The 26,716-nt window shown below is 52.8% G+C and overlaps 2 protein-coding genes across 7 annotated transcripts in view; one reads left to right on the forward strand and one right to left on the reverse strand.

The window, feature by feature from the left end:
* Positions 1-5,744, reverse strand: part of DEPP1 (DEPP autophagy regulator 1) — a 32,533-nt gene extending 26,789 nt beyond the window's left edge. For 2 of the 3 annotated variants that reach the window (XR_005029503.2, XR_005029501.2), the window contains exon 1: positions 5,182-5,744. Coding sequence is in view for 1 of the 3 variants with exons in the window: in XM_036908765.2 (XP_036764660.2) it covers positions 4,010-4,588 (579 nt within the window). In the remaining 2 variants the exon portion in view is untranslated. Of the gene's footprint in view, positions 1-3,797; positions 4,616-5,181 lie in introns of those variants that run through there. The other variant, XM_036908765.2, reaches the window with a different exon arrangement.
* The window catches only part of RASSF4 (Ras association domain family member 4), a 38,650-nt gene extending 20,984 nt beyond the window's left edge, over positions 1-17,666 (forward strand). For 2 of the 4 annotated variants that reach the window (XM_057505806.1, XM_057505807.1), the window contains exons 4-11: positions 7,882-8,021; positions 9,315-9,406; positions 10,097-10,257; positions 13,845-13,946; positions 14,189-14,240; positions 14,815-14,936; positions 15,630-15,727; positions 16,418-16,502. In XM_057505806.1, the coding sequence (XP_057361789.1) occupies positions 7,882-8,021; positions 9,315-9,406; positions 10,097-10,257; positions 13,845-13,946; positions 14,189-14,240; positions 14,815-14,936; positions 15,630-15,727; positions 16,418-16,487 (837 nt within the window). In that variant the 3' untranslated portion in view covers positions 16,488-16,502. Of the gene's footprint in view, positions 1-7,881; positions 8,022-9,314; positions 9,407-10,096; positions 10,258-13,844; positions 13,947-14,188; positions 14,241-14,814; positions 14,937-15,629; positions 15,728-16,417; positions 16,503-16,900 lie in introns of those variants that run through there. The other 2 variants (XM_057505808.1, XM_057505809.1) reach the window with 2 other exon arrangements.
* Positions 17,667-26,716: the final 9,050 nt, after the last annotated feature.

Here is a 26,716-nt window from a genome sequence, read left to right on the forward strand (position 1 = left end):
CTTACCCAACTCCATTCTGCTGCCAGCCGGGCTCTGTCCCCTCTCCCACTCTGCCATCTCTGGCTTCACTGTCTCTTACTGGAATGGCAGGCCCCCAGTGCCAGGTCCATATCTGTCATGGCAGGCACATTTTACCTTGGCATAGGTATCATGACATACCAGCAGGTGCAGGCCTGGAGCAAGTAGGGACAGTCCTGCATGCCAGCAAGTGGCCGTTATGATCCGTGCTAAGTGAAGAGTTGGACTTATTTCAGTTCTTGTGCTGGAGGCATGGGGTAGGGTCGTCTGGCTGGGCTCTGCTCCTCAGCTCTGGGCATTCAGGAGTTGACCTAAGACCTGGGTGACTGTCATTGTGGGGTCCCCATACCAGCAGCTTCAATGTTGCCTGGGAACTGGTTAGAAATGAGAATTCTTACCACTCTCCTTCTGCCAGGCCTGCTGAATCAGAAACTGTCTCCTCCTGTTGGTGTTTTAACAACTCTTCAGGGGGTTCTGATGAATGCCACATTTTAGAACCACTAGTCTAAGAGTTCAGTCTTGGCTCTTGGGATTCCCCAAGATAGTCCCTCTGTAGGTCCAGCTGTGTGGTGAACAGGACTGAGAAACCCCAAGCCTGTCCCCTGTGTCTGTGTATGATGGGACCATCCACGAGGAGAAGTGGGGGACATGGCAGCAGGGAGCAGGTGCCCAGTAGTAGGGAGTTGACACTCCACTGGTGGGTTTCTTGTTCCTGGCCTGATGAAGGTACGAGGATTGGGCCTGACCTCCCTGGAGCCAGGAAGGACCTCAGGGACCTGCAGCCTGAGGCAGTATGCATCTTTGGGAGGTGGCTGTTCCCATAGGGTCAGGCTGCAGGCATGGGGCTGACATTCTGATGCTGAGATGCTGATTCCTGGGTCACCAAGCCCTCCCATGCCCCCCACCACATGGCATCCAGCCCCTGATTTCTTGAAGCAGACCTGCGCCTCCCAGGCCTCGTGTCTCCTGGTTCCAGCACCTGCTACAGGACTGCCCCTGCATCGCCTCCCCTTGGGCATGGCAGGCCCTGAGTGGGGAACAGATAGGCATCAGGCACCTGCCTGTTTCATTTATTGTAATATAAGAGGAATGACCATATTCCAGACAGGGATTGAGGCTCCCATGCCTGTCTCTCCAAGGTGACCCTCAGCAAGTGAAAGGTGCCAGCATGGCTCCCAGGCCTGAGTACAGACCACTGCCCACACGGAGTCAGGACAGGCTGCTGGGTGGGGCTGGCTGCCAGCCTCGGCCCCCAAGCTCAGTGCCGTCAGGCTGCCCAGGGGCTCTTCACTGGGTATGCCCCCGTGGAGCCATGCAGGCCCTGGAACAGAGGCCTGCTACTGTCACTGGGCCTCCCTGGAGCAACCAGGCCTGACGGCCCTGTGTGTGTGCCTCTCCCACTGCCCCCAGACCCCCAGAGCTTGGACGGAGGGAGTGTGTCCTTGGGAGGGGCCGTCCCTGCGACAGTGTTTCCAGGGAGCCTGAGCTCTCAGAGGGCTTCCTGGCACAGGCAGCCAGAACCCTCACCCCCTCACCCCCTCTGTTGTAGGCCATGACTCTGGGTGACTGTGCTTATAGGACAATGACAAGTGTGAGCTGCTGGGCACAGTCTGCTTTCTAAAGACAGCAAATATTTAACCGCGCAGGCTGGTGTCTGCACAGAACGGGGGATCACCCGAAACCAGGGGCTGAACCCATCACCAACCATCCAAGCCCTAGTGCCTCCACCTCCTAGGTGGAGCCTGGGTGGCTCCCCACAGCTGCACCCCCAGAGACAGAACTCCAAGCCAGTCCCTGTGTCTCACACTCTGTGCTCAGTCATCTGGAGGCACGCCCTGGTGGCCCCAACACACACCACACTCGCCCCCTCCACCCACCACAGGACCCCACCCACAGCCACTGTGTGCCCCCACCCATAGTCTGCGTCCCCCCTGCCCATGGTCTCTGTGCACCCCCTGCCCCCAATCTCTGTGTCCTCCCTGCCCCCAGTCTCTATTTACCCCCTACCTCCAGTCTCTGTGTCCTCCTGTCCCTGGTCTCTATGTCCCCCTACCCCCGGTCTCTGTGTCCTTCTGCCTGTGGTCTCTGTGCCCCCCAACTTGTGGTCTCTCTGTCCCCCTGCCCTGATCTGTGTGTCCCTTTGGACCCTGGTCTCTGTGTCCCCCCTGCCCACCATATCTATGCCCCCTCACCCACGGTCTGTGTGTCCCCAGGATCCTCTTCCTATAATGGACACCTTCTCCCAGGCCTGCAGTCAGGAATGATGGGGAGCTGACAGGCCCCTGACCCCAGTGAGTGGTGGCCTGTGGACATGTCCTCAGCCTGCTCTCTGGATGGGGCACTGCGTCCCTTCCCCACTCCAGTGGTGGACGTGAGGAGAATGCCGCTGCTCTTCTGGCCTGCATCCCGAGGACGGCCCTCCAGGCTGTTCTGTCCTATGGGAGCCCCTCCCCCAGCCCTTTATTGCTTTCTTTAAGTACCTTCTGAAGGTGCCTTAACTCCTTTCTTATTGGCGGATGTTAACAGGATCCCAGAGCCCAGGGTCTGCTCCCCATTGCATTGACCTCCCCAAATGCAACAGCGAGGTCTCTGAGCTCCGGGGAATTGGCCAATGTTATCACGATTGCCTCCCTCTGACCCCGTTCATGCTGCTTCACAGAAGGGAACCCAGAAAGCCCAGCCCGTTCACCCCCAGCCAGGCACCCACTCAGTAGGCTGACCCCACTACCTCCTAGGGGCTCTTGGGCTCCAGGATGCCCCGTACTTATTCGCCGGATGCCAGAGAGCCACAGATGTGAGCTGAGCAGAGATACAGCAGGCTGTGATGATGCAGACATCTGTGTGTGGTGCTTGTAAGCTCATCTGCCAGCTCCTGTGCTCTGTGGGGTGTGAAAGACCGGCATTGGCACCCCCATTTTACAGATAAGATAGTAAATTGCTTGACTAAAACCCTTTTAAACATATTTTACATTCTGTCTCCCCACAAAACACATGAAAGGGGACAAACATTTTTATAGTCCAGAGCAATTTAAAAATAGCACCACAGAAAAAAAGGAAGGAAGGAGTTTGCTGTGCACAGAGCAGGGAGTGGGGGGGGGCGGAAGCAGGTGTGGACTTGGTAGCCACCCATCTCCTGGCTCCTCTCTTCTCAGCCCCCTTTGCCCTGACCAAGTCACCCAGCTCCCACGCAGCCCCAGTGAGAGGGAGGACAGGTCCTCAGGCCTGCCCTTTGGAGCCCTCTGATGCCCACCTGCCTCTCTGAGGAGATCCTCCCCCTCCCCTATTCCCCACGCTCACCTCTCTGCCAGAGACTCCAAGAACACGGATTCACCAGGCTGTGAACAGGTCTGAGGAGTGGGGCCCTTTCCACTGGACTTGGCCCCATAGCTGAGGTGCAGACAGGGAGGGGTGGGGACGGGCCCCCTGGCCGGGGTCTGGCACCCCGCAGGCTGACCTGGTGCTGGTGCTCTCTTGGCCCTCAGCATGGGGGCCTCTCCTGATGCCACAACAGGACTTGTGAGCTGGACCAACTGCGGTCCCCAGGACACCCCAGGGACAGGCCCCCCCAAAGCATAGTGGGTGCGTCTGCAGAGTACTGGTGTTCTCTCAGGCCTCATGGAGCACAGGCTCTGTGGCTTGAGGCTGAGGGACTGGCCTGGGGGTGCCCGGGACCTTGTTCAGCCTACCCGTCTCCGCTGCTCAGTCCAAACTCACTTCCCGCCTGAGAGACAGCCTCAGCAATAATGGCTACTCCTTGTGGTCTTGTAACCACAGCCCCATATGTGGATTTTATCCCAGTTATTTGTCAGAACAGCCTAGAAGTCAGAACCCCTGACTCATGAAAACACCGGGGATAGAGGCATTATGCAGCTCGCCAAGACGGTCAGCCTGTAGGGAGCAGTGCACATGGGATCGCTGTGGAGGCAGGCTGCTGCCATGAACCGGAGACCTGCGGGGCAGCACCAGAGCAGCATGCTCTACTGGGGAGGTGTCAGAGTTCATGGATCACTGGGAGGTGCAGGTAGAGAGTTCTGAGGATGCTGCTGGGGCAGGACCTTGTGGGGGAGACTGCAGCCCGGCCAGTCTGCCTGGGAGTCAGGGAGCCCTGGTGCCATTCCCTCGATGGTCTTGCCAGAAAGTGCCTGGATGATCTGGCATCACAGAGCCTCCCTCTGGAGGCCTCCCCAGCCTTGCTACTGTCCATCTGTCCACATGGGCCCCTGGACTCAGCAGAGGGGCCAGTCGTCCTGGGCAGTTCCCTCCTACTTGGCCACCTTCCCTGGGACTCCCCGAACAGGCAGTGCAGGGGGTCAGAAGTACCAGCCCCATGCAGTGCAGGCTGCTGGCCCCTGAGGTAGGTGGTGATGTCCTCTAGGGACCTGCATGGGCCCCTGGCTGTGGGCACACCCAGCACTGAGGTGGACTGTGCCAGCTGACAGATGGACCTGACGTAGTCATCCAGGCTGGGGGAGGCCGGGGGTTCCTGCCCAGTCCCCACAGGCAGCATCTCCTCCGAGGTCTCCCGAATTGTGGGCAGGTGGGCCTCTGAAAGCAGCAGCCGGGACCTCATGGCTTCTGGATGCCAGGAAGCAGCTACCTGTCGGTAGACAGAGAGCCAGACTTAAAGGTCTGAGTTCTGTCCTGACACCCTCCTGTGTCCCCGCCCTCATCTGAGGCTGCCTGGTGGCTCTTGTGCCTGGGAGCAGCTTGTAGTCTGCAGATGCCAGACCAGGCTCGGACCCCTGGGCTGCTACCTCCTGAGAACATCAAAAGCCTTGTGTTTGAGATTCTGTCATTCCTGTTGCTTAAGAACCACAAAAATAAGAGGACCCAGCCTAATAGACCAGGGTCAGGGGAAATGGGTTTACAAACAGGCTCTGCCAATTCCCAACCTGCCTTTGGCAAGGCCACCTCTCCATTCCTCCACTCACTCCTCCATGAGGTGGGTGCGAGAATCCCCAGGAAGAGGGGTGTTGTGACAACACGTGGAATGACACCTCCTGTGAATTGCTTCTTGAGCATAGAGTCCCTGTTTTCACTGCCCTCAACTGCATCCCCTGGTCTCTTACCCCCGTGAGGCTGCATGAGTCCCAGCTAACTGCCCTTGGAGAGCAACAACCTTTTTGTTGTATCTCAAACCACAGGGCAGTTGCTGTCTCTTACCTGTAGCTGAGAGGGCCTGGGGGTAGCAGGGCTGCTGGACAAGCAAGGTCAGTCCCCGGGAAGCTCAGGGCAGAGGAACGGGCTCCCGCAACCAGAGCCTGGTGCCCACATTGAGTGAGGATGCCGTGAGGACGGTGGGTCACCGCCTACTGGATGGAGCTGTCTAGTGAGCCTCAAGGCCTGGAGGCTGCTTTTATGCCTTTCCACCAGCCATCAGTTACTGTCGTGAGAGCCCAAAATAGCACTCAGGAAGGCTCAGAGGAAACAGGTGGGTGGGGCCTGGCCCCGCTGCCTCCCCAGAGCCCGTGCTTGCGCCTGAGGGAGGCTCTGGGATGGTCACTCCACAGGCGGGATAGGAGTGACCACCACTCCCGGCCACCCTGGGCTGCAGGAGAGGCAGGGCTCTGCTAGGCTCCCCAGGCAGCCCTAATGTCTGCCAGCACTGCCTGGAAGCACCGTCCACACCCTAGGGCCCCAGGACACTGACCTGGGGCTGGTCTGGCAGAGCTCTGGGCCTTAGGCAACATGTCAGACACACCTGGGCAGGGCTCCCAGGGCTTGTGTGAGGCACAGCCTGTAGGGGCCTGGTCTTGCCTCTTCCACCTGTGGTGCTTTCAAGTGAGAACTGTTGGCTTGTATCTAATTGGTGCTTCTGTACACAGAGGCTACTGTGGGCACAGAGGACAGAGCAGCAAACAGTCCTGGCCTCTGGAACTTACCTTTCATGAGGGGGGCACACACTCAGTGGACGAGGGCAGTAATTTCAGGTTCTGGGAACAGCTGCAGGAGTGTGGCTGCCATGCAGCAGAGCTACCAGGAGGGGCCCCTGGAGGGGTGGCTATCAGGGGTCTGAGCCAATAGGGCAGCATGCACAGAGCCCCTGGGGAGAGAGTGGGCATGCTCACGGGTCCACATTACTGGCCACATGTGAGGAAGTCAGTGGACCTTGGCATGGTGGTTGGATTTCCCTCCGAGAAGGATGGAAGGAAGCAGTCGCTTCTGCTTTGGAAGCTGTCCTGGCCCTGCGCAGCACTCAGAAGCTGCTGTGGATGCCCAGGGTGGCCCCTGCTGGACAAGAGGCGGCTGAGGGTGCAGTGGGCAGCCCTGGGAGAACTGTAAACAGCTGGCACCATGCATTTCTCAGGCCCAGTTATCTGCCCAGCTGTGGCCTGCCTGGAACTTGTGGGTACAGGACATACCTCTGGGTCTTCATTTAGAGAGACCCACTGCCCACCAGCCCATGCCAGGCCTGGATGGAGGGAGATGAAGCAGGTGTGGCCCCTTACTTGAGGGGCTTAGGAGACAGTTTAATGCCTCAGGGAAGGAAAGAGGCTGCAACTGGGGCAGGGACCATGGGGCTGGACATGCTGAGGCCAGGCTGTCACAGATGCACGGGAAGGCTCAAGGGACCTGCCCTTTGGCAGGGAGGCAGGAAGAATTGCTCTGGGACTGGGGACAAGGGGCTGAGTCGGGGACTGCTGTGCCACTGGTCTGGGCGGGCCTGGGACTCTCCAGCCATACACCCACATCTGACAGGCAAGTGAAGCCAAAATAGAAAACAAGTGAACCCCACTTTGGGTTTTCTTACGATCCCTGTGGGACCTTCAACTCCAGGGCATCAGTTTGGGCTTTCCTTCACAGGGAGGGCTGGTTCCATACCTGTGTGGTGGCAGAGATCATCAAAAATAGCTCTGGGCTTGTGTTGTTTGATTTCTTTTTCAGCAAAGTGCAGGGTCATCCCAGAAAGTGATGTGCATGTTGATGGCCTTGAACAGTAGCACTGTTTCCTCTGGATGATGAAATTTTAAACTTGTGCTAGTTAACCATGGCCTTGACACCGAGCACCAGGAGCACAGGGAGGTCTACCACCTGGCCCCTGTGTTCACAAGGCTTTGAATGCACCCACCCAAAGAAAGGGAATTTGCGAATCTAAAGTGGTGCTCAAGCTGGCGAGGAGAAGATGAGGTCTAATATTCACTGCTGGAATCCCATCAGAGCAGATCAGGACTGGGTAGCTGGAGGACCGTGGCTCTAGGGAAGGGCAAAGCTGAGGTTTCTGACTAGTGCTCGGGGGGTACAGGAGAAGCAGCCTGCGGGACACCTGTGTGGGGATGACTGGGCTGGCCACCAGAGCCTGGGGGTGGACGCACACAGACAGGAGCCGGAAATGAGTCAGAAGAAGTCAGGAACTTGGGGGTGTGAGTGGGAGCTGGCTGAGGGTGCTCTGGAGGCCCCTGTGGATGAGGACCACAGAGTCAGGGCGCAGGGGAGCAGCGTGCCGTCCACACACCTTGGGGAGAGGGGTGAGACTGAGACCCACTTTGGGGCAGCAGCCACCTCTGCTCCAGTGGGCATGGAATCCAGTGCCCTCAGCATGTTCCCAGTACAGTCTGGGGACCTGGGGGCCCGGCACAGTGGTGGGTGGAGAGGTGCTGCCCTGTTTGGGGTTCAGCCGTGCTCTCTGAACTGGTTCCTCACCACTATGGATGTGCCAGCTGGCTGACAGCTGGGTTCCCCGGGACTCCTGACCTGGCTCAGCTGAGCTCCCAGCCTTCCCCAAGGGGAGCACAGGACCCCAAAGAGAAGGTGTGGGCAGCTCCGGGTGCCGGGAGTCCCCTGGACTAGGTCAGGGAAGGCGACGGTGACCCCTGGAGGCAGCTGCTCTGGAGAAGGAGGCTGAGCCGTGTGAGTCCCCCGCAGGAAGAAGAGGTTCTGATCATCGAGGGCCTCCTCAACATTGCCTGGGGACTGAGGCGGCCCATCCGGCTCCAGATACAGGATGACAGGGAGCGAGTGCAGCTCTCAGCCTCCTGGACACCCGGACGGCCCAGCTGCCACCTGTGAGTGTTGTCCGGGTGGCCTTGTGACACCCCATCCCCAGCTTACTGTTTGGGGTGCATCTGGGATGGGATTCTCAGCCTTGGGGCAGAGCCCCACTCTGTGTGGGGCACAAACACAGGAGTGTAACCCAGCCTCAGCCTGTGCTGCCCACGGCCTTGTGGCTTGTGCAGCCCCTCCCACAGTGGTCTTCCCAGGTGACCACCAAGCCATTCCCCTCCTGAAGGGTGTCCCTGCTCCCATTACCCCCACTTGCGTTCCTCAGACTCACACGGGGACCTTGTCTGCAAGGAGCCTGTGGAGCCCATCACCCAGGCTCCCAGTGCCCTCTGCAAGACAGCCAGTTCCCAGCCCCTGTTCTATCTTAAAAGATCATACAAATTGAGCCTCCTCTTGTCCAGAATTTACTTTTATCAATTTATCAGAATTTAATACCAGATTTACTTTAATGTCGGAAAAATTTTTTTGGTTGGAATGAAATGGTTTCCTGTCTTAACTACTTAATGGACATTTGCCACCACCACCGCCCTGCCCACTGCTGCCAATTAGGGCAGCTAGCTGCTGAGTTTTGCTTGCTTCTACACCTAATAAAACCTAAGAGGTAGAAACTCAGAATCTTTTCCGCCTCCGAAATTCAAGTAAACTTGCTCTGAGGTCACTTAGTGTGTTGACACCCGCTGCATTGCACGTGTACCTCGGTACTGGTTGTGAGTTCTGAGCCACACAGACTTTGGGCATAGAGTTTGGATGGGCTCCTTAGACAGGCTGAAATCACAGTGCATGGTTCCTGCTCCCCAGCGGAGAGCAGGTGCAGATGCAGGGTCTCAGGGCCCCCTGGCGGTCTCACTCCTCCCTGGCCCCTGAGTGACGGGACTGGTTCCGTCATGGCCATCCCTCCTGGCAGGTGGAGAACCCCCGCCCCAAGGCCCAGAGGTAGGCCCCCTTGAGTTTGCCCCTGCCAGACCCGCACTTCCCTGTCCCAGCCAGAGGGAGGCCCAGAGAGCCTGCTGGGCATTGGCTGCTGCCTAGGAGGCCCAGGCACTGCATATGTCCCTGTGTGTGCCACACAACCACACTCCGGCCACTGAGGTCTGCAGGCTCCTCCCCTCTCAGCAGATAGCCCCCTGCCCATCCTTTGCTATTCTTTGAATATCTCACTTTGGCTCTGTATGGATCCCAGCCTCAGCACTGCCCTGCTTCCCTGTAATGTCCTGTCCAGAGGCAGCCAGCCTCTCTCCCACCTGAGCTGCTTGCCTGCCAGCAGCTCCCTGAATGCCAGGATTGTCTCTCTTCAGAAAGGAGCCACCTCTCCAGGATGACAGAGCCACGGCCCAGGAGCAGGGTGACCAGCCCACAGCCAGGGAAGAGAGTTCCAGGGCCAGCTCAGGTAAGTGCCACCTTACGCTAACCAGGCCCTGTCTTGCTCACCCTGGGAAGAGGTGGCTTGGCTCATGGCTGCCACCCTGGAAGTATAACTGGTGGGGTAGAAATGCACATTTGTTTTCAGGGGGAACTCTTGCAAAATGCCCTCTCCGTTTGAGGCAGTGTCGTGCACTCTCCGAGAAAGGCACGCAGAGGGACTTTGAAGTGGTGTACCCACCCCTGCGGCACACTGCCTCATGGAAGGGGAGAGTGCAGGCGGAGGGCACAGCACCCTGGCTCACAGTCCTCTGGACCACCTCCGCATGGTCTGGGACCCATATCTGTGTCTGTCCCCTTTGTGCCCTCCACTGTACACTCAGTGAAAGGCACAGTGCAGGGGAGGCCCAGAGATGGGATGGGGTGGCCCAAGACTCGCCCTGGGTGCCCAGAGACAGGCCCAGAGGCTTCTTGTCAAGTGGCCTGGAAATACAGGTTACCCTACCTGGGGACACCTGTCCTGTCTACAAAGTGGATGCCCCTGTGTGGGGCCCCAGCATCCGTCGCAGGAACTGCATTCAGGTTGCCATCTGCTGTGGTGCGGCCACCAGGCTGCAGGGAGCGAAGGCCAACGCACAGCCTGACCATGGGCCCCAGCAGTCCTCTGTCACCACTTTGCTCCCTCAAGCCTGACCCCCTCCTCTGCTTCTGGCTTCAGAGCCCCTAGAGGAGGAAGAGGAGACCCCACAGCTGATGCGGACCAGGAGCGATGCAGCTGGTGTGGTGATCCGGAGGAGTCCCAGGCACTGTGCTCCTGGCGATGCCCAGCGGATCTGGCGACACCGGTTCTCCATCAACGGGCACTTCTACAACCACAAGGTGGTGTCCCAGCCAGGCCCCCCTGACTGGGCCCTGAAGCCGAGGCCACAGGGAACCAGCCCCAATGGCAGGGCAGCTGTGGGCCTCATAGCCAGGCCTGCGTTAGTCTGTCCTAGTTTGCCCTGCCCACTGGGTTGAGCTGTGCCCTGGGCACATGTTTCTATGCCCTCGAGAACCTTCACTGTGCCTGATTCCCAGCACTTAGCCTTTGGTCCAAGCATGTATTGTACTGGCCTCAGGAAAAGTCTCCTTCCCCAGAGACATCGTTCCCAAAACAAGCCAAACTAAAAGGAGAAGTGGCTGTTCTTATAAGTAGCATGCATTTGTGAGAGACCCTGGAAGGAGTGTCATGTGACAGGCCTGTCCTGTGGGCTGGGAGGCCTGTCTGAATCTAGCTCAAGCAGCTGCCCTTCCTGAGAGGTGGGGACTCAAGGCAGACAGGGGACAGAGTGGGAAAGGGAGGCCCGGGGCAGCTCATAGGAACCCTTTGGGCTGCTTGGGGACTCCCTGACATGAGGGTCTGTGTCCATCCTGCTGGGATTTAGCAAGGGTTAATGAGTGACAGCAGGTTACCTTTGCTGGCTCTTCCAGTGGGGGAAGCAGGGCTGCAGTTAAGCAGAGATTAAGAATGGTTTAGATCATCCAGTCTGACTTGGGTATTCTTTAAATATTGCTCAAAAGGAGTTTAGCCTGTAAAGTGTTAAGTAGGCACCAATTGCTAATATTTGAACATATATCAATATGCAACTGTAAGGGATTATTTTTAAATTTTTAAACAATAGTTGTGTGGATTTAGGCTCTTTCTAGATCTACCTTCCTCAAAAAGGAGGCATTTGTAGTGTGAGGGACTCTGGAAAAAACAAAGCAAGATAATCCATTGTGGGATTTGCTTTGGCCTGCTGGGGGGCCCAGCTTGTTTTTCTGACTTTACCCAGGTGCTGCTTTTCTTCCTCCAGCCCTAATTAAGTGATTTGCAACTTGGGCAATTTAACAAGCAAGCCCAAAACAATGTAGTAAAAACAGGAAGGATTCTATCCTGAAGATAGATTGTATTTTAAAACCCAATTAGTTAAAAAGTAAGTTTCTTAACATACTCTTTAGGAAACAGACAGTAACTCAGCCCACCTTGGGAGCAAAGCAGGCAGTCTTGAGTGATATGCTCCCAGACCAGGAAGCTGCTATCTTGGGAGGGAATCAGAACAGTAAATTTCTTGTAAATAACCCAGAAGACTAATAAGAAACTTAATGTCTCTTCAAAGATAAACATTTTGGGACCACTTAGCAGGTGTACATCCCTAGCCCTTTGTCTTTCAACTGCCTATAAATCCCCTAGACAACACACCACCCCAGGTCTCTCTTGTCGCCTTCTGACAGAAGCCAGGAGCTCTGTCCCTCCCACTTTTTCTCTAAATAAAAGGTCTGGAGAAGGTTCCAAGAGCCTCTCACTTGCTCTCCTGACTTAAAAAGGAGGCTTTTGTCCAAATAGTGGGGTTTTTCTTCAGTGCACTCACCCCACTATATTCATCTCCAAGCAGTGTGTCTGACCCATTAAACCTTATTCGAGTCATTGCAAATGTCCCAGGGTCACATTGAGGCTGAGCAATCTCTGTGGCCTTTGAAATGAGCAGAGATGAACAGCAGTGGCTTTCCTCACAACCTTTCATGTCCATTGGCACCACCCTGCCAAGGGCGGCTCCTCAGCCTGTCACCCTCCACACACCAGCCCGCCACCCAGTCCTCCCAAAATTTACTTGGCAGAATCTGGATCCATCCCTCCAGGCAAACTGACAACCTCCCAGGACATGAACTGGTGTGTTGGGAAGTTGAGTCACGTCTCCTGGGTAGGTGAAGGGCTCACTTTCTCACCTTGCTCTACATAGATTCAGAATCGCTGTCCTTAAACATCAGGAGAGAAAGGACTCCAGTCACTGGCAAAAACTAAAGAAGAAATTCCTAGAATTGCCTTCCTGGGGTTTTTCTGGGTTTACTACTTAGAACCGTGAACTATTACTTCACCCAATCATTTCCCAACTGTTCTGATTCACAGTCACGATGGTATGATTTCCAGACGGGGTAAAACTTAATACTATTCCTTGGTGGATTCAGATGCGTTTGAGAGCAAAGAGTGTTTTATCAGGTGTTTATCATTGGTCCTATCAGAGAAAACAGTGGTTGGAGATGGGAAAGCAGCCATGGGACCTTGTTCCTCCTTGGAGCTGGTGGGTGTCATCTTGAGAACAGACTTCAGGCAGAAGAAACACCAGCAATGTCTTGTGACAAGACCTTGCATCTTCCTGAAATAGCCTGGCCTTTCTATTTCATATTTCTTGGGAACCAAAAGCCTAGTCTGGCTCTCGTACAGCCCATAGTCATCTCAACTGTGTGGAAGGCCTGTCTGGGTTTGTGTCTGGCTCTGGTACTTGGGGGCCACCTGGGGACACTGAGCAAGTCCCTCATGTCCCTGGTACATCCTGGAGAGGGCAGAGCTAGGACCACATTGGGGAACATGTGGATTTGAGTTCTGTTTGGAAGGAGAGGAGCTCAGCTCAAGTGTCAGATTGACCGAGAAGCCACAGTGCTGTTGGGGTGAAGCATGGGGTTCCTGGAGGCTCAGCTCTTTCTAGATGAGTGACCCCAATGAGCTACTCACCCTTTCCAAGTTCCTGTATCCTTTTAGGAAAAGGGGACTAGCAAAACAGGTGCTTCAAAGGGCCACTGTAAGGATTCAGTCAGGCTGAGGATAAAACACTTGCAAGTTCCCTCCCAGCTGGTGCTCATGCAGACTGCTGAGCCACAGACCATGCCTGGGCAAAGGCAGGAGCCTGCAAGAGTACAGGGCTCCACCGGGGAAAAGCCGGCGGCTGGCATGCAGTGCTGGGGGAGGGTTGACATGGCATGTGCTTGTCAGAGAGGGGCTGCACATGGCCCTGTTGGCTGCAGGAAGTCTTGGATATTTATGATGAGAGCCATGCTCTAAGACAGTGCTTCCCGAGTTGTACTGCACAGGTAGAGGGCCAGGTGTTTCCTCAAAAGGCAGATCCTGATCCAGATGTCGGCTGAGGGCCTCAGACTATATGCTGACACATCTGGTCCACAAGACACTTTGAGGTGCAAGGTTCCCAAAAGTTTGTTCCTTGGGCCAGCAGTGTGGAGAATGGACCAAAAGGGCTGAGACTGGAAGGGAAAGTTGGGAAGCAGATACGGTGTAAATGGGGGTCTTCAGTCCGGCACGTCTCAGAGGATGGAGCAGGTGAACAGATTTGAGGACTTTGAGCTGGACAATAAATGCACACGTGGTGATTTGCTCGACAGAGAGTATTTGGGGGAACCGGTTGTCCCATGCAGTGGAGAACCCCCAAGACCCTGTGCCTCAGTGTGGGGTGTGGCCCAAGGCTGTGAAGGCACCTGTTTATGGCCCTCCTTGGGGACAGGCTGCTCCAGCACCCCAAGTGCACTCTGTCATGGGCTCAGCTCACATGCACCACTCTAGAGTCAGCCAGCCAGGTGTTGCCAGACCCAGATTCACAGCTTTCCCCATCATGTGGTGCCCACTGGCCCTGCCTTGACCTGTGCCCCTTCCTACACAGACGTCTGTGTTTACTCCTGCCTATGGGTCCGTGACGAACGTGAGGGTCAACAGCACCATGACAGCCAGGCACGTGCTCATCCTGCTGCTGAACAAGTTCCGGGTGAGCCACTGCCCTGGATGCTGGGAACTGTTCTTTGCTGACACAGCTAGCAAGGGCTGTGCAAGCTTCCCCGGGTCTCCTGAGTAGAAGGTCTGACACAGTTCCCTCCTCTGGGCTGACATCTGGGATTTTCAGCAGAGAGATAGGGGGCCCCCGCGTGTGTTATTGGATGTGGTTACTGCCGGGGCCCCTTTCTGTCTTGCCCGAGAAATCCCTGTTCTGACCCATTACTGCTTGTGCAGGTGGAGAATGGCCCCAGTGAGTTTGCACTCTATGTCGTCCATGAATCTGGGGGTAAGTGTCTGCCTTTGCTTCCAGATCCGGAAACCCAAAGTATCTTTCTGTTTGGCAAGCTCACCCGCCATGCTCCTCCTCTGAGGGTGTGCTCTTGTGTGGCAGGCACAGGGCACCTTGCCCCCCTGGCTTTAGGACCCACCATGCCCCTAGCACGAGTGCCTCTCCCAGTCCCAAACCCAGTCACACTTGTCCATTTCAGAACTAATGGGAGGCCATCATGTCTTCTCTCGCTTGGTTGGGGGAGCTTTGGGTTCATGTCTGGGTCTGTGAGCTGGAGCTGAAGGCCCCACCCACTGAGGGTAGCTGCAGAGCCCACGTGGTCAGCCTGTGACTGAGCAGCCCTGGCCTCCCTTGTCTGCTGTCCCCTCTCTCCTCCCTCAACTCTCAACTCCTGTTACCCCTGAACTGGGCCTCTGCTGAATGACACAATTCCACTTAACTCAGGCGCAGCATTCTCAGGTCGGGAGAAGGTTCCAAGCCCCGTGGACATCTGTTTCTATCACAACCCCATCTTGGAAGAGAGAAGCAATCTTAATGCCCCATGAATTTTGTAAACCACCTTCCTTTTCAGAACGGACAAAACTGAAAGACGGTGAGTACCCGCTGATTTCCAGAATCCTGCACGGGCCATGTGAGAAGATCGCCAGGATATTCCTGATGGAAGCTGACTTGGGCGAGGAGGTCCCCCACGACGTGAGTGGGAGCTGAGGCTCGGGGGCCTGTTCCTGTGTGCAGGGCTAGGGCATCCTGAGGGACCTCCTTGGCCAGAGTGTCAGAGACAATGTTTCCAGGCCACGCTGCTGTCCTAAAGCCCCAGCCCAGCACTGTGATGGCTCCAGCCTTGTTCCTGTCAGGGACCAGTAGCTTCTGCAGTAGCTCAGGGGAGAGAGAATTTGGGCCTTAGAGAACGGGACCTGTGCTTCCACGGAAGCAGATAGGACCTTCTGGTATGTTTTTCATTGTCACTGTATACACAGGGGTCCTCACTGGGGCCACCACCCAAGTCCTGACTGGGAGGCCAGCACATTTCCAAACTCCCCTGCACATAAAAGGCAAGTCATGAGACCCTTGTCCTGGGCCATTCACGGGCTGATGCCAGTTCATTCCGGTGAGAAACAGCAGCCTTCCCACTACCCGCACCCAGTGTGGCGCCACTCACTGTTGAGTGCTTCCCAGTGCTCACTTAGCTGCCCCTCCCAGGGATGCTAGATGGGCCCCCTCCTCCCACCCTGGCTCACACACAGCTATGCTGCGGCACGTGGGGGGGCACCACTTCCATGGGTACCAGATGCTGCCTCTATAGGCCCCTATGGAAACCGTCAGGAAAAGAACACACGTTTTCGTTTTATAATTTAGAGCACATTCAAATGTTCTTGGATTTTCTAGGTCGCTCAGTACATTAAGTTTGAAATGCCGGTGCTGGACAGTTTTGTTGAAAAATTAAAAGAAGAGGAGGAAAGAGAAATAATCAAACTGACCACGAAGTAAGCAGCACTCAAAGAGCCAGTCGTGGGTCCTGGACCTCAGGGCAAGTCTGCTGGGCAGAGCCCCTGGGGCCAGACAGGGGGCACTCAGGCTCCCCTAGTGCACAGCCCAGGGCCTTGCAAACCCCGGCCCCCCAACACCGCCCTCTGGCCCAGGCTTGGTATTAATATCAACTGAGTGACAGCCCACCGAAATGGGGGGATGCAGCCCAGACCACCACAGTGGCCTCCATGCCTCACTGCAGGGGCACATGCTGCTGGAAACTGGGCAGGAGTCAGGCAGGGGCAGGGGCACTGGGCCAAGTTTGTCATTCTGGTGACACAGCCCTGGGAAAGCAATGAGGACAGGGCCTGCTTGGTGCCCAGAGTGTTCTGAGCCTGCCAAAAAGCAGTGACTGTTAGAACCCCCGTGCCAACTGATTTTCAGGTGTGGAGACCGGTTCAACAGACAGGTGAGCAGCTGTCACCTGCCAGCTCCTGGGAAAGCTACGTGAAGGCTCAGCTGTACCTCCCGAGGATGTGTTTGAGGCGTGCGGGTACACAGCTCTCACCAGAGCCTGAGTGGGAGCCCTCAGAGGAATGGGAGTGGGCAGGCTGCTCACCACAGGTGCCTGCAGTCCAGGACCAGTTTTGATTCTGGCTTCTGACTGAAGGATTCTTGGAAACTACCCCCCACTTCCCATTTTGCAGCCGTGGCCTGTCAGGCAGCCATAGAGCCCCATCAGGGAGAACAGACGACACACAGATGGCAGTTCACTGAAGGGTTTTGGAGTTGAGGGGGGCCTGGGGGTCACTTGGTTCATTTGTTCAGTGTGTGGACAGCCCATGGGGGCCCAAGACAGGAAGGTGACAGCACAGGCTGTTGTGGCCCAGGATGGCAGGCAGGCTTCCCGTTCCCTCCAGCCTGCTCCTCTCCACACTAGAGAATCTCAGAAAGAAGCTGCAGCATTTGGCTTTCAAGCAGGACCCGGTCTGCCGCCCTGTGGGACTGCTCCCTGAACCAGTGCTCTTCCCAGGCCCTCCTGGCCTTTCTCTCCCCTGGTGGAGGAGAGACAGTCCTCTAATCAGCCGGTCGGGGGCCCTGGGTCTCCTGGTCCACGTGTCTGTGCTGTCCCTCCCTCTGTCCTGCGTACCTCCAGCCTGAATGGGCCCTCTTGGCTGCCTCTCCCCCAGGTTCCAGGCCCTGCGTGTGATGATGCTGCAGCGTCTGCAGCAGCTGGTGGAGACCCAGTAGCTCATAGCCAGTCCGACGGAGGGCCAGTGGGCAGATGCTGACCGAGGGCCACCGGCTGGGAGTCCCACATCGAGCTGCTGCCTGTCCACCTGCCTAAGGACCCTGAGTCCCGTGGCCCTGGCTCTTGGCTCCCAGAGCACTCACAGGACCCAGAGCCAGTCCAAGGGGCCAGGAACTCACTGGTTGGGGGCTCTGTGTGGGGCTGGCCTGCACAGTGAGCAGCCCCAAAGTGGAGGCACTGGCCATACTATGTGACTGGATGGTGTGGCTGTTCCCATTCAGCCACACCTGTCCTGCTCAGGAGAGTGGTGCCTGACTGCAGCCCAGGGCCTGGGCTTTCCCAGCACCCAGCCAAGGGCCTCCTTGGGGCCATTGCCCGTTCTCAACATCTACGTGAACCACATGGTCTGGGCCCTCACCTCATGCTGCCACTCAGGAGCTCTGCAGGGAGGAGCAGGAGCTACCAGCAGATATGGGACCCACCCTGCTCCCAGCCATCACTTTCCCAAGGCTCGCCTGGCATGCAGGCCTCCAGTGTCACCAGGTGAACCTGCATAGCCCAGTCCTGGGTGCCAGATGTCGGACCAGGAACAAGTCGTGAGTGTCTCGTTTTCTCCCAGCACCACTCACTCCTACTTGAGCTTGCTGCCCAAACACTGAGCTCTGGTCATGTGTAGGACATGGCCGTACACCACTGGAAGGGGGCCACCCTGAGCCAGGAGTCCAGGGCTGCTGGCGGCTCAGAGGGTGGTGCACATTCCTCAGGGGCCTGGTTGCCTCCTGCCCTCTGTGAGCTTGCATCTTCCTCCACCTCCCGTCAAAGAGGTGCAAGGAGGAAACAGTGTGAGGAGGAAGGGCTTTGAATTCACTGGGGCCAAATACTGAACAATTTGGGCTTGTCAGCTGATGGGGAATTTCTGGAATGAATCAGAAGGCCTTTGGAAAACTGTAGCAGCTTACTTCACTCGTGAAGTATTTTTCCCAAACAGAGCAAGCTAAAGACCAAAGTCTTCTCCCGCAGCGGCCTGTGGACAGCAGATTTAAAGAGAAGAACTATAAAGTCTTCCAAATATAGGAGAGACTATCCCTGCTTCATGCCAGGGTTCTCCGACCTAACCCTGCTGTCTCAGAGATGCACAGGGTGATGCCTGGGGTGGCCTTCCGTGGTTTCTACTGTCCCTGCTCCCTTTGGCAGCATGGTTTTCTAGGTGCTCAATAAAGTATGTGAACTGAAGGAGTCTGGACCACGTGTTCTTTTTGCCTTTATGTGACTGCCCTGCCCCCTGCTGTAGTCACCGAAGCTCTTCTCCAGTACGTGTGGCCAGACTTGGCAGGGAGCCCAAGCCCACCCTGGGACTGGTGTGGTGCACTGACTGGGGTGGCCACAGGGCACAGAGAGTAAACATCGATGGGGGGGCGGCAGGCCGGCAGTGAGCAGTCTGGACTGTGAGCGAGAGGGTCACACAGAGTCACAGAATCTTAGTCTCAGGAGGACCTCAGGGATGGCAGCAGGGCCTAGGAGAGGGTGAAAAGCAAGTCAAACAGGCCTCCTCAGGCCATGTGATCCCCCAGCCCATACTTAAACCAGGTCTAGGACAGCTGCCAGTCCATCATCAACAGTAATTATGCCAGGTCTCTGCTTGGCCCTAAAGGACAAAGAGTCACAGTCCACCCTGTGTTCAGGGGTCCCCTCACAGGGAGAATCAAACCAGACATCCAGGAGTCAGGGGACCAGCAGAGCAGGGAGCTGATGAAGGTTCCTGGAAGGAGGCCTGAGGCTGAGCCCAAGGTGGCTAAGGTGGTCTGTGTGTTGTTCCAGCCCAAGAGGTGGTGCCAGCCCAGGAGGGACTGGCCCCGCATTGGGAAGCCTTCATGTGAAGCCCTCAGACAGTGCTTGCTGGTTTTGTTTTGCTTTGGAAGTTTGGGGGTTTTCTATAGCTGTTACAATGTTATTTAATTTAAGGCCTGTCTAGGTAAGTGTTAACTTTTGAAATACATGCTATCAAACCTAACTTCTGAATTTCATAGCTAAGAAAAATCACTAGCAAATTGCACAGGAGGGGGGAAATGTCGGCTTCCACAGTCATCTGAGGAGTTAACAAATCTTTTGTCAACACTGTATTCACTTATCGGAGGCAACGTGACAAGCTGCTAATTCAGCTCACTGTGACAGCACCATTTCAGACTTTCTTCCCTAGGCTCTGTGGTTTCCTCTTGGTTTATGTGGAATCTCCATTTTCCTGTCCATGAGCTTGCAGTACATCTCATATGCACCTTCACTAATGAGTATCCCAGGGGAAAAAATGTACCCAAAGATTTAGTGAAGATTCCTGGGAGTGTCCTTTCCTAAAACTGGACTGTCTTCTCAGGTCAGGCCTCAGGAACCAGAGAAAACAGGATGAAAACAGATAAACACAGGATGAAATCAACATGATTGCAAAAGTAGTGAACTCAGGAAACACAGGGTGGTTTGCCCAGAACAAATTATCAGAAGGAACAGAAAAAACAGCCTGTTTTTCCCTGACGTGATAACCATATGCTACCTGCTTGGAATGTCTACCAGAAAATGAATTAAAGCCCTTCCCACTATCACAGTCATGTGTTCACCCAGGATACATCTGGCCCTTTGGTCTCAGGGAATCACAGCACTAGGCGCATCAGTCTGGCCAGGCGATTCGTGGAGGAGCTGCGATACACGGCATTCCCGGAGGACAGACAGGTGCCTCGCAGCTGGGGACAAACAGCAGGGGTGTCTTTGTGAGGTGCTGCGTGGGCAGTGGCCCCTGCCTCTCAACCCCTCAGCCGTAACCAGGCAGGAAGCACAGTCAGAGCCAAACCTGTCCAAGTGCAGAAACAGCCAATGCATACATGCTGCCCTTAAGCCCTGCAGGCCACAATTGTCTGGGAAAGCCAGCTGCTGACCTACCCTGGACTCACAGTGTGCAGGGTGGAGCCCTGTTCCCTCCCTCCCAGCCAGGCTTTTAATGGAGTTGTTTTCTGCAATCCAAGGGATGGGAATTCCCTGTTTCCTTTCCCAGACAACCCAAAGGAAACAGAATGGCAATGTCTCAGGCTTGGGGGAGAACCATTGTTCAGGGACCATTTGTGCGAGATGGGCTACTCCTGTAATTGCCCTTGGGTCACAAACGTGAGCAACCTTCTAGCTCTGTTGCCAGATGCAGACCCAAGGTGGCAGTGCTCCCTGTTGAGACAGTGCTGTACTGTGTGTGTGTGTGCACGTGTAAGGGAGTGTGGATGCAGGGGACAAAGCCATAGTAAAGGGAAGCTGGCTTGCTGGGACTTTTCTCATCACAGAAGCCTCTTCCTTAAGTGAGACCTTCAAACATGACAAGGCTCAGGGGGCACACTGGGATCTATTGGGGGCAGTTTCCCAAAGAAGCCCCAGCCATTAAGCTCTTGTGGCCCAGTTTCCCTAGAAAGAATGTACTGTTGGGAGGAGGTGTGGCAGAGCCAGTCTTTGCTGCTCTGCCTCCCAGCCTTCCCACACCTGCCCCTTTCTCTTCTGTAATTTTGTAAATATCATATATGACCATTTCCTATAATTTAGCTTCCTTAAAAACAATCTGGAATCCATATGAGGCTACTAGCAAAGGCTCTGTCCTGGCTCTGCCACTTAGGAGTGACTGACCTTCAGCAAGTTACTTGCCTGCATGTCCTCAAATGTAAAATGAGGGCAATGGCAATCCTGCCTTGTCAGTCGTGTGAGGCGTACTTGCCAACATTGCTGCAATAGTAACACCAACACACCCAGGGGCTACAGGCGCATCTGTGTCCCATGGGTGACATGCCCTTGCAGGCGGGCTCCTGTGGCATGGCTGCATGGGTCTTCTCATCCTGGGCCCTAGGCTGATGGAGAGCCCCTCTTTGGGACACGTTATTCTCCAGGCAGAAGGAAAGGACAGTGACCCAAAGCTGTTGCTGGTACGTGGTGAGCCCTCACATGAGGTGGCCAATGTGGCTCACAAGGAGACTCAACGTTGAGGAGGGGTGCTGTGCACTAGGAGGCACTCAAAGTCTCCGAGCCATAAGCAGGGATGTGAAACCCTAGAGGGGCCAATGCTCAGGAACAATCATACCCCAGGGATACGGAACGACTGAACGACACACCACAAGTGCTTAAAACAGTGCCTGGCCCTTAACAAGCACTCAGTACGCGCAGACTGTTACCACAATTAGATAAAACTGTTCTCTCCCTGTCCCTCCTTTTCTACTTCGTGTTCCCCCTCCTCCCCATCTCATACCCTTTTCTCTCTCTTGTTTTTCTCCATGCTTACCTCCTACTCTGTCCTCTCGTGAACACCCACACCCCTTTATTACTTCACTTTCATCTCTTTCTTTTTAAAAATTCACCTTTCTTTACCCAGTTCTCTACTTCTATATATCTCTGGGCTTTCTGTAGCTGGACCAGAGGTTTTCAGGTACAAGTAAAAGGGATAATCCACCTTTATGTGGAACATGGAAATAGTTTTCATTAATGACTGTCTTACTAATAAAATTTTTTTAGTACATTTTTTCTTAGTATTTAAATGTACGTAAAACAAGGTCACTTTCACTTTTGAAACTTTGCTGAAACTCTGACCATTGCCCCCTACCCCACCCCCTTCAACCACCATCAACCACTTGTACCAATAACTTACAAAAGTAATACAATGGTTCATATTTCTTAAGTGTTATGCATTGTGCTAAGTTCCTTACATTATCTCATTTAATCTTCACAATAGTCTATGTTCTGGGTGACTGGGTTGACCTTCTTTGTTTAGGCCTAATCAGGCTCAGGCTTTTCCATCTGCCAGCAGAAAGCCCCACTTGAGGTCTGGCCCTGGTCTTAGTGCGGCCTCTGCCCTCAGCTCTCTTTATGCCTCCAGGCGGATTTCCCTCTCCCAGCCTCCATTCACTGATGCTCAAGACAGTAAAGATGAATGATCAGAGAGTAGATGTATAACACTTTGTAAATGAAAAGCACTTTGTAAATAATGAGGCATTGTTAAATTCACTCATTCATTCAGAATCGATTGCTGTGTGCCAGCTTCCTACTGAGCACTGTTCTTACCACAGCAGACAGTGGGCAAGGGGCACGTCCCAACAGCTCTGTGTGCCATTGCTCCAGGGACCTGGCAGGCCTGCAGAGGATTTTGGACAGAATGAAAGACCTGATCTATGTGGATTTGAAGGTGAGTGAGTAGACCCTGGGGAGACCAGTGACAGAGCCAATGCCATAGTCCAGATGAGATGGCGGCGACTCCGTGGGGGTTCCAGCTGTCGCGGTGTTGGAGGTGAGTCTATTCTAGATACACACTGAAGGTACAGATGGATTGGATTTTGGTTTTAGGTTAAAAAAAAGAGAACGATGTGTGGATAAAATTGTAATATCCCAGAATATCTCGCCTGACTTTAGTTCATCTCCATTTGAACAGGTGTTCCTAAGGGGTGGAAAGAAGTAGTTCATCTGCATATCAATGCATAATTACCTGGGCAGCTGAAGGCTTATCTGAACCTGAGATGTTGGGGGGAGCTCTCCTTCCCTTCTACCAGATCAGGAAAGAGAGGGCCCCCAGACCGCAGTTTGTAAGCAATAAAGGGGTTTCAAACTTTATTTCTCCCTTTGACTGATTTCGGTTTTAGACATATTTTGCCCTGAGACTTCTCCCTGGAGTTACAGATGACATCAAGATTCTTAGCCTGGACACTGGAAAGACAGAGTTGCTACCAATTGCTGGGATGGATACTATGGAAGGAACAGGTGAGGTGAACGCCTGAAGTTCATCTGACAGGCTAGGATCAGAACGCCCAGCTACAAGCAAGGGGGCGGGATGAAACTGGATATACGGGTGTGGAGCCCAGTGATGTTTGCATCCCAGGGCCCACATATCTGGCATTTGAAGCCACCAGGCTGGAGCAGCTCCAGGGGGGAATGAGGCACATGGCGAACAGAAGCTAGGCAGCCCAGTAGGGCCAGGCTGAGGGACGGGGTGAGGGGTAGGGGCTGTCAGAGAGAAGATCTGTGGGTAAAACGGCAGTATTTCTAGAATCTTTCGCCTGGCTTTGGTGTATCTCCATATTGACAGGTGTTTCCAAGGGGTCAAGAGTAGTCCATCTCCTTATCAGTAGATAATTAAAAGGGCAGCGAGGGCATATCTGGATCGGACAGGTTGGGTGGGGTCCCTTCTTCTACAGCCGGGTCCGAGAGGCCCGGGAGAGCAGAAGTGGACGACTGATTGTAAGCAATCAACGGGTTTCTCCCACTTTATTTCTCCCTTTGACCGATTTTCGTTTCAAAGATATTTTGTCCCGGGATTTTGCCCCTGGAGTCAGAAGATCCCAGAGAGAAAGGAGAAGCCAGGAGAGAAGGGGAAAGCCTGAAGAGAACAGGGGGCAGAGGAACAGGAGCAAAGTCGGGCTGGGGCTTATGGGTGGGCCCGGGACCATAGAGGGTCGCTGCGTCACGTTCCTAGAGAGGCCGCCGACGACTGACGAGCGGCCTGCGCTTCCGGCCGGGCGAGGGGCGCGGCGAAGGAACCGAGCGGATCGCTGGTGAGGGTGCGGCGGCTCGGACTGGCAGAGACTGGGCGGTGGGCGGGCCCCGTCCCCCGCCCCGCCCCCCGCCCCGCCCGGCTGGCCCAGGAGTCGCAGCACGTCGCCAGCTGTGGAGGCTGGGGCGGGCGCAGGTCGGGTTTGGTGGCCGGTCAGGGCGGCGGAGTGCCACCCGCGGGCTGCAGACACGTGCGCTTAGGGCCTGGGACCCTGGGCAGCCCCGCGTCCGGCCTGCGGGGCCCGCTTCTGGCGCAGTCGCCGCGTCCGCTCGGTCCTGGGCGGCCTGGGTAGTCCCTCGTTTTCCTACCAGATGTGACTAAGTAGTATTGAAAATAAATGTTTTTCCCACGTATAATTATCCCCATAGATTTTTTTTTGGACACCAACACCATGGACCTAACGAACCTTGGAATAGATATGCGCCAACACGTACGAAAGTTAAGGAGTGAGTGTTATGTGCGGCCGGTGTACTTAGAGCAGATGTAATCACAAAGTATCCAGATACAGTTCTCGGCACTATCAGGCCTGGAGTCTCAGTCATACAGTCAGATGAGGGAAAGGCAAGAACAAGGATATAATTTGCGTTTTCAGTTACTTGCTTTATAAGCTTGTATGCAGAAATCCAGGGTAATTATTACCATTTTAAAGTCTACCTAGGCAAGATGTGGAAAACAGTTCCAATATTACTTTTGCAGCTTATCTTCTCCCACACTGTCACCTATTTGTAGTTTGTGGCCATTATTTTAAGTTACCTTATAAATAATAAGTGAAATTGATTTTTTTTTTATTTTTTGCAGCATTTGGGTATGTTTTTAATTCCATCCTATTTTTACATTATAAATCTCCTTTTTCTTGTGCTCTACTTACCTTTTTTTCTATTCAGTTTCATTACAATATCCAGTAAAAGTTATGAAATTTTCCTGTCTCCAGAGACCTCTTGATTCACGTTTTCAAAGCATTGTGTGCTCATTCTTGCAGCATTAGAATCTAGAAGAAATAATAAGCATTTTTATTCATATTTTTCTCATCCAGTATTGGATCAACTCACAGAAACTTGCCATGCCTTTTAGAGTTGTTCCTTTCAAAACAATGTGTGCTACAAAGTTAGAGCACCTTGTTACCTGTAGCTGTGAAAGTAGAATGTCCAAGTAAGATTAAATAAAAAAGTACTATGATTTGTCATTTCTAATTTGGATGCCCTATTAGTCACCAATAAATAAAAATAAATTTAATGTGGGAGTAAATATTAAAACATACTGATAGTTACTATCAAAATTTTGATTGTCTTTTGGAGTTTTTCTTTTCCCCTTAAGAATCTTTTATCTCCACCTTTTAATCAGAATTATGTACTCATTTGATAATGCCTAATAAAGACTGACATTCATGTTATTACTTTTTTCTGTCCTATCCCAAAATATAAAAGCTGAAATTATTTGAATTATTTTGCATTTTTCAGTTTTTTATTTTGTGTTTTCAGTTACTTGCTTTATAAGCTTGTATGCAGAAATCCAGGGTAATTATTCCTATTTTAAAGTCTACCTAGGCAAGATGTGGAAAAAGTTCCAATATTACTTTTGCAGCTTATCTTCTCCCACACTGTCACCTATTATATTGGATACATTTTAAATTTAAACATGGATGTAATTTTAATGGGTTGAAGAGATATTAAAGTTGAATAATTAACAAATCATCTATTTTTTTTTCTACACACAGAGAATTCTGAACTGCAAAGCTCTAGAAAGACATTAGTTCATAAGAAGAGAGTAGACTCTTTTTTTTTTTCAAACTCACCATTGTCCTTATCCCCAAACTCCATACCTCTAGTGTTTTGTAGTAATAATAGCCTATAGGGCCTTTTCCAGACCTCTCTAAATTCTGATAAATGGAGTTTATCCATTACATTACAGACAAAAAAACCTTCAAAGAATTTGGAATCCCTATAAAGAAATGAGAATGAGGAAAAGAGAATAAAAAAGCAATGAAAAGCAAGAAGACATAAATATGTCTCCTTTTCACACTTATATTTTTAAGTGATAAAATGGGAAAGATAAATTGATAAAAAAAATTTTCAAAGAGAATATATTAAATTTCTTTAAAGAACAAACAAAAATATGCGAATTATTTGTATAAGTCCTAGGAAAAGATATTCTTTTTCTTCTGGAAAAAAGTAGAAATCAAACTAGAAATTACAAAACTACGAGGACTAGTAATTTCATCCTCTTAACTAAAATACATTCTCCAAATTATTGAACTATTATACTTTCCCTAAATAAAGATTACTTTTTCCATAATAACTAGAAAATGGTGTTACTATGGCATTTACTCTTGAGTGTAAAAAAGCATTAGGAATTGTGGACTTCAAGAAAGAATGATCAACGAGGAAAATTATTTGTCTCATTCTTCTAAAAGTATGTACCATATGCTTTAGATAATAATCTCCCCAAAAGTCTGAAATAGTAAATGTCTTTAACAAGTCATGTATTTTTCTATTAGTTGTAGGTTGCTTCACTTAAAAATAGAATTTTGTAATCACTTTGCATAATGGTAGTATCTTAGGATCACAGACAAAATCACCGATTTCTGTAGATAGTCTGTAGGAGACAAACTATTCTGACTAAGAAACATAGTGACTAAGATCACTTGCACATTTAATTTATCTTGCAGCTCTGTAATCTTTCATAGTTAAATGTTGAATACATACCAATGTTTTTATGGACTTGAGAATTAGTACAGATTATTGAAATGCATGTACAGAGAGCTCATTTTCCACTTTAACAGTAAATATGCTTTTAAAAATCTATTCTAATACCAAGTCATCTATATCCTGCAGTTATATACATTTTTTTGGGGGGGCATATACACAATATTTCAAATAAGGTCATAATATATTCTTTTCATATTATTCTCTACTTCTTTTTTTTTTTTCATTAAGGTATGATTGATATACACTCTTATGAAGGTTTCACATGAAAAAACAATGTGGTTACTACATTTACCCATATTATCAAGTCCCCACCCATACCCCAATGCAGTCACTGTCCATTAGTGCAGCAAGTTGCCAGAGATCCACTATGTCCCTTCTCTGTGATACATTGTTCTCCCCGTGATCCCCCACACCATATGTACTAAACATAATACCCCTCAGTCCCCTTTTCCCTCCCTCCCCACCTGCCCTCCCACACCCCTCCCCTTTGGTAACCACT

This window comes from Manis pentadactyla, chromosome 8, assembly GCF_030020395.1.
Source record: "Manis pentadactyla isolate mManPen7 chromosome 8, mManPen7.hap1, whole genome shotgun sequence".
Lineage (NCBI taxonomy): Eukaryota > Metazoa > Chordata > Mammalia > Pholidota > Manidae > Manis > Manis pentadactyla.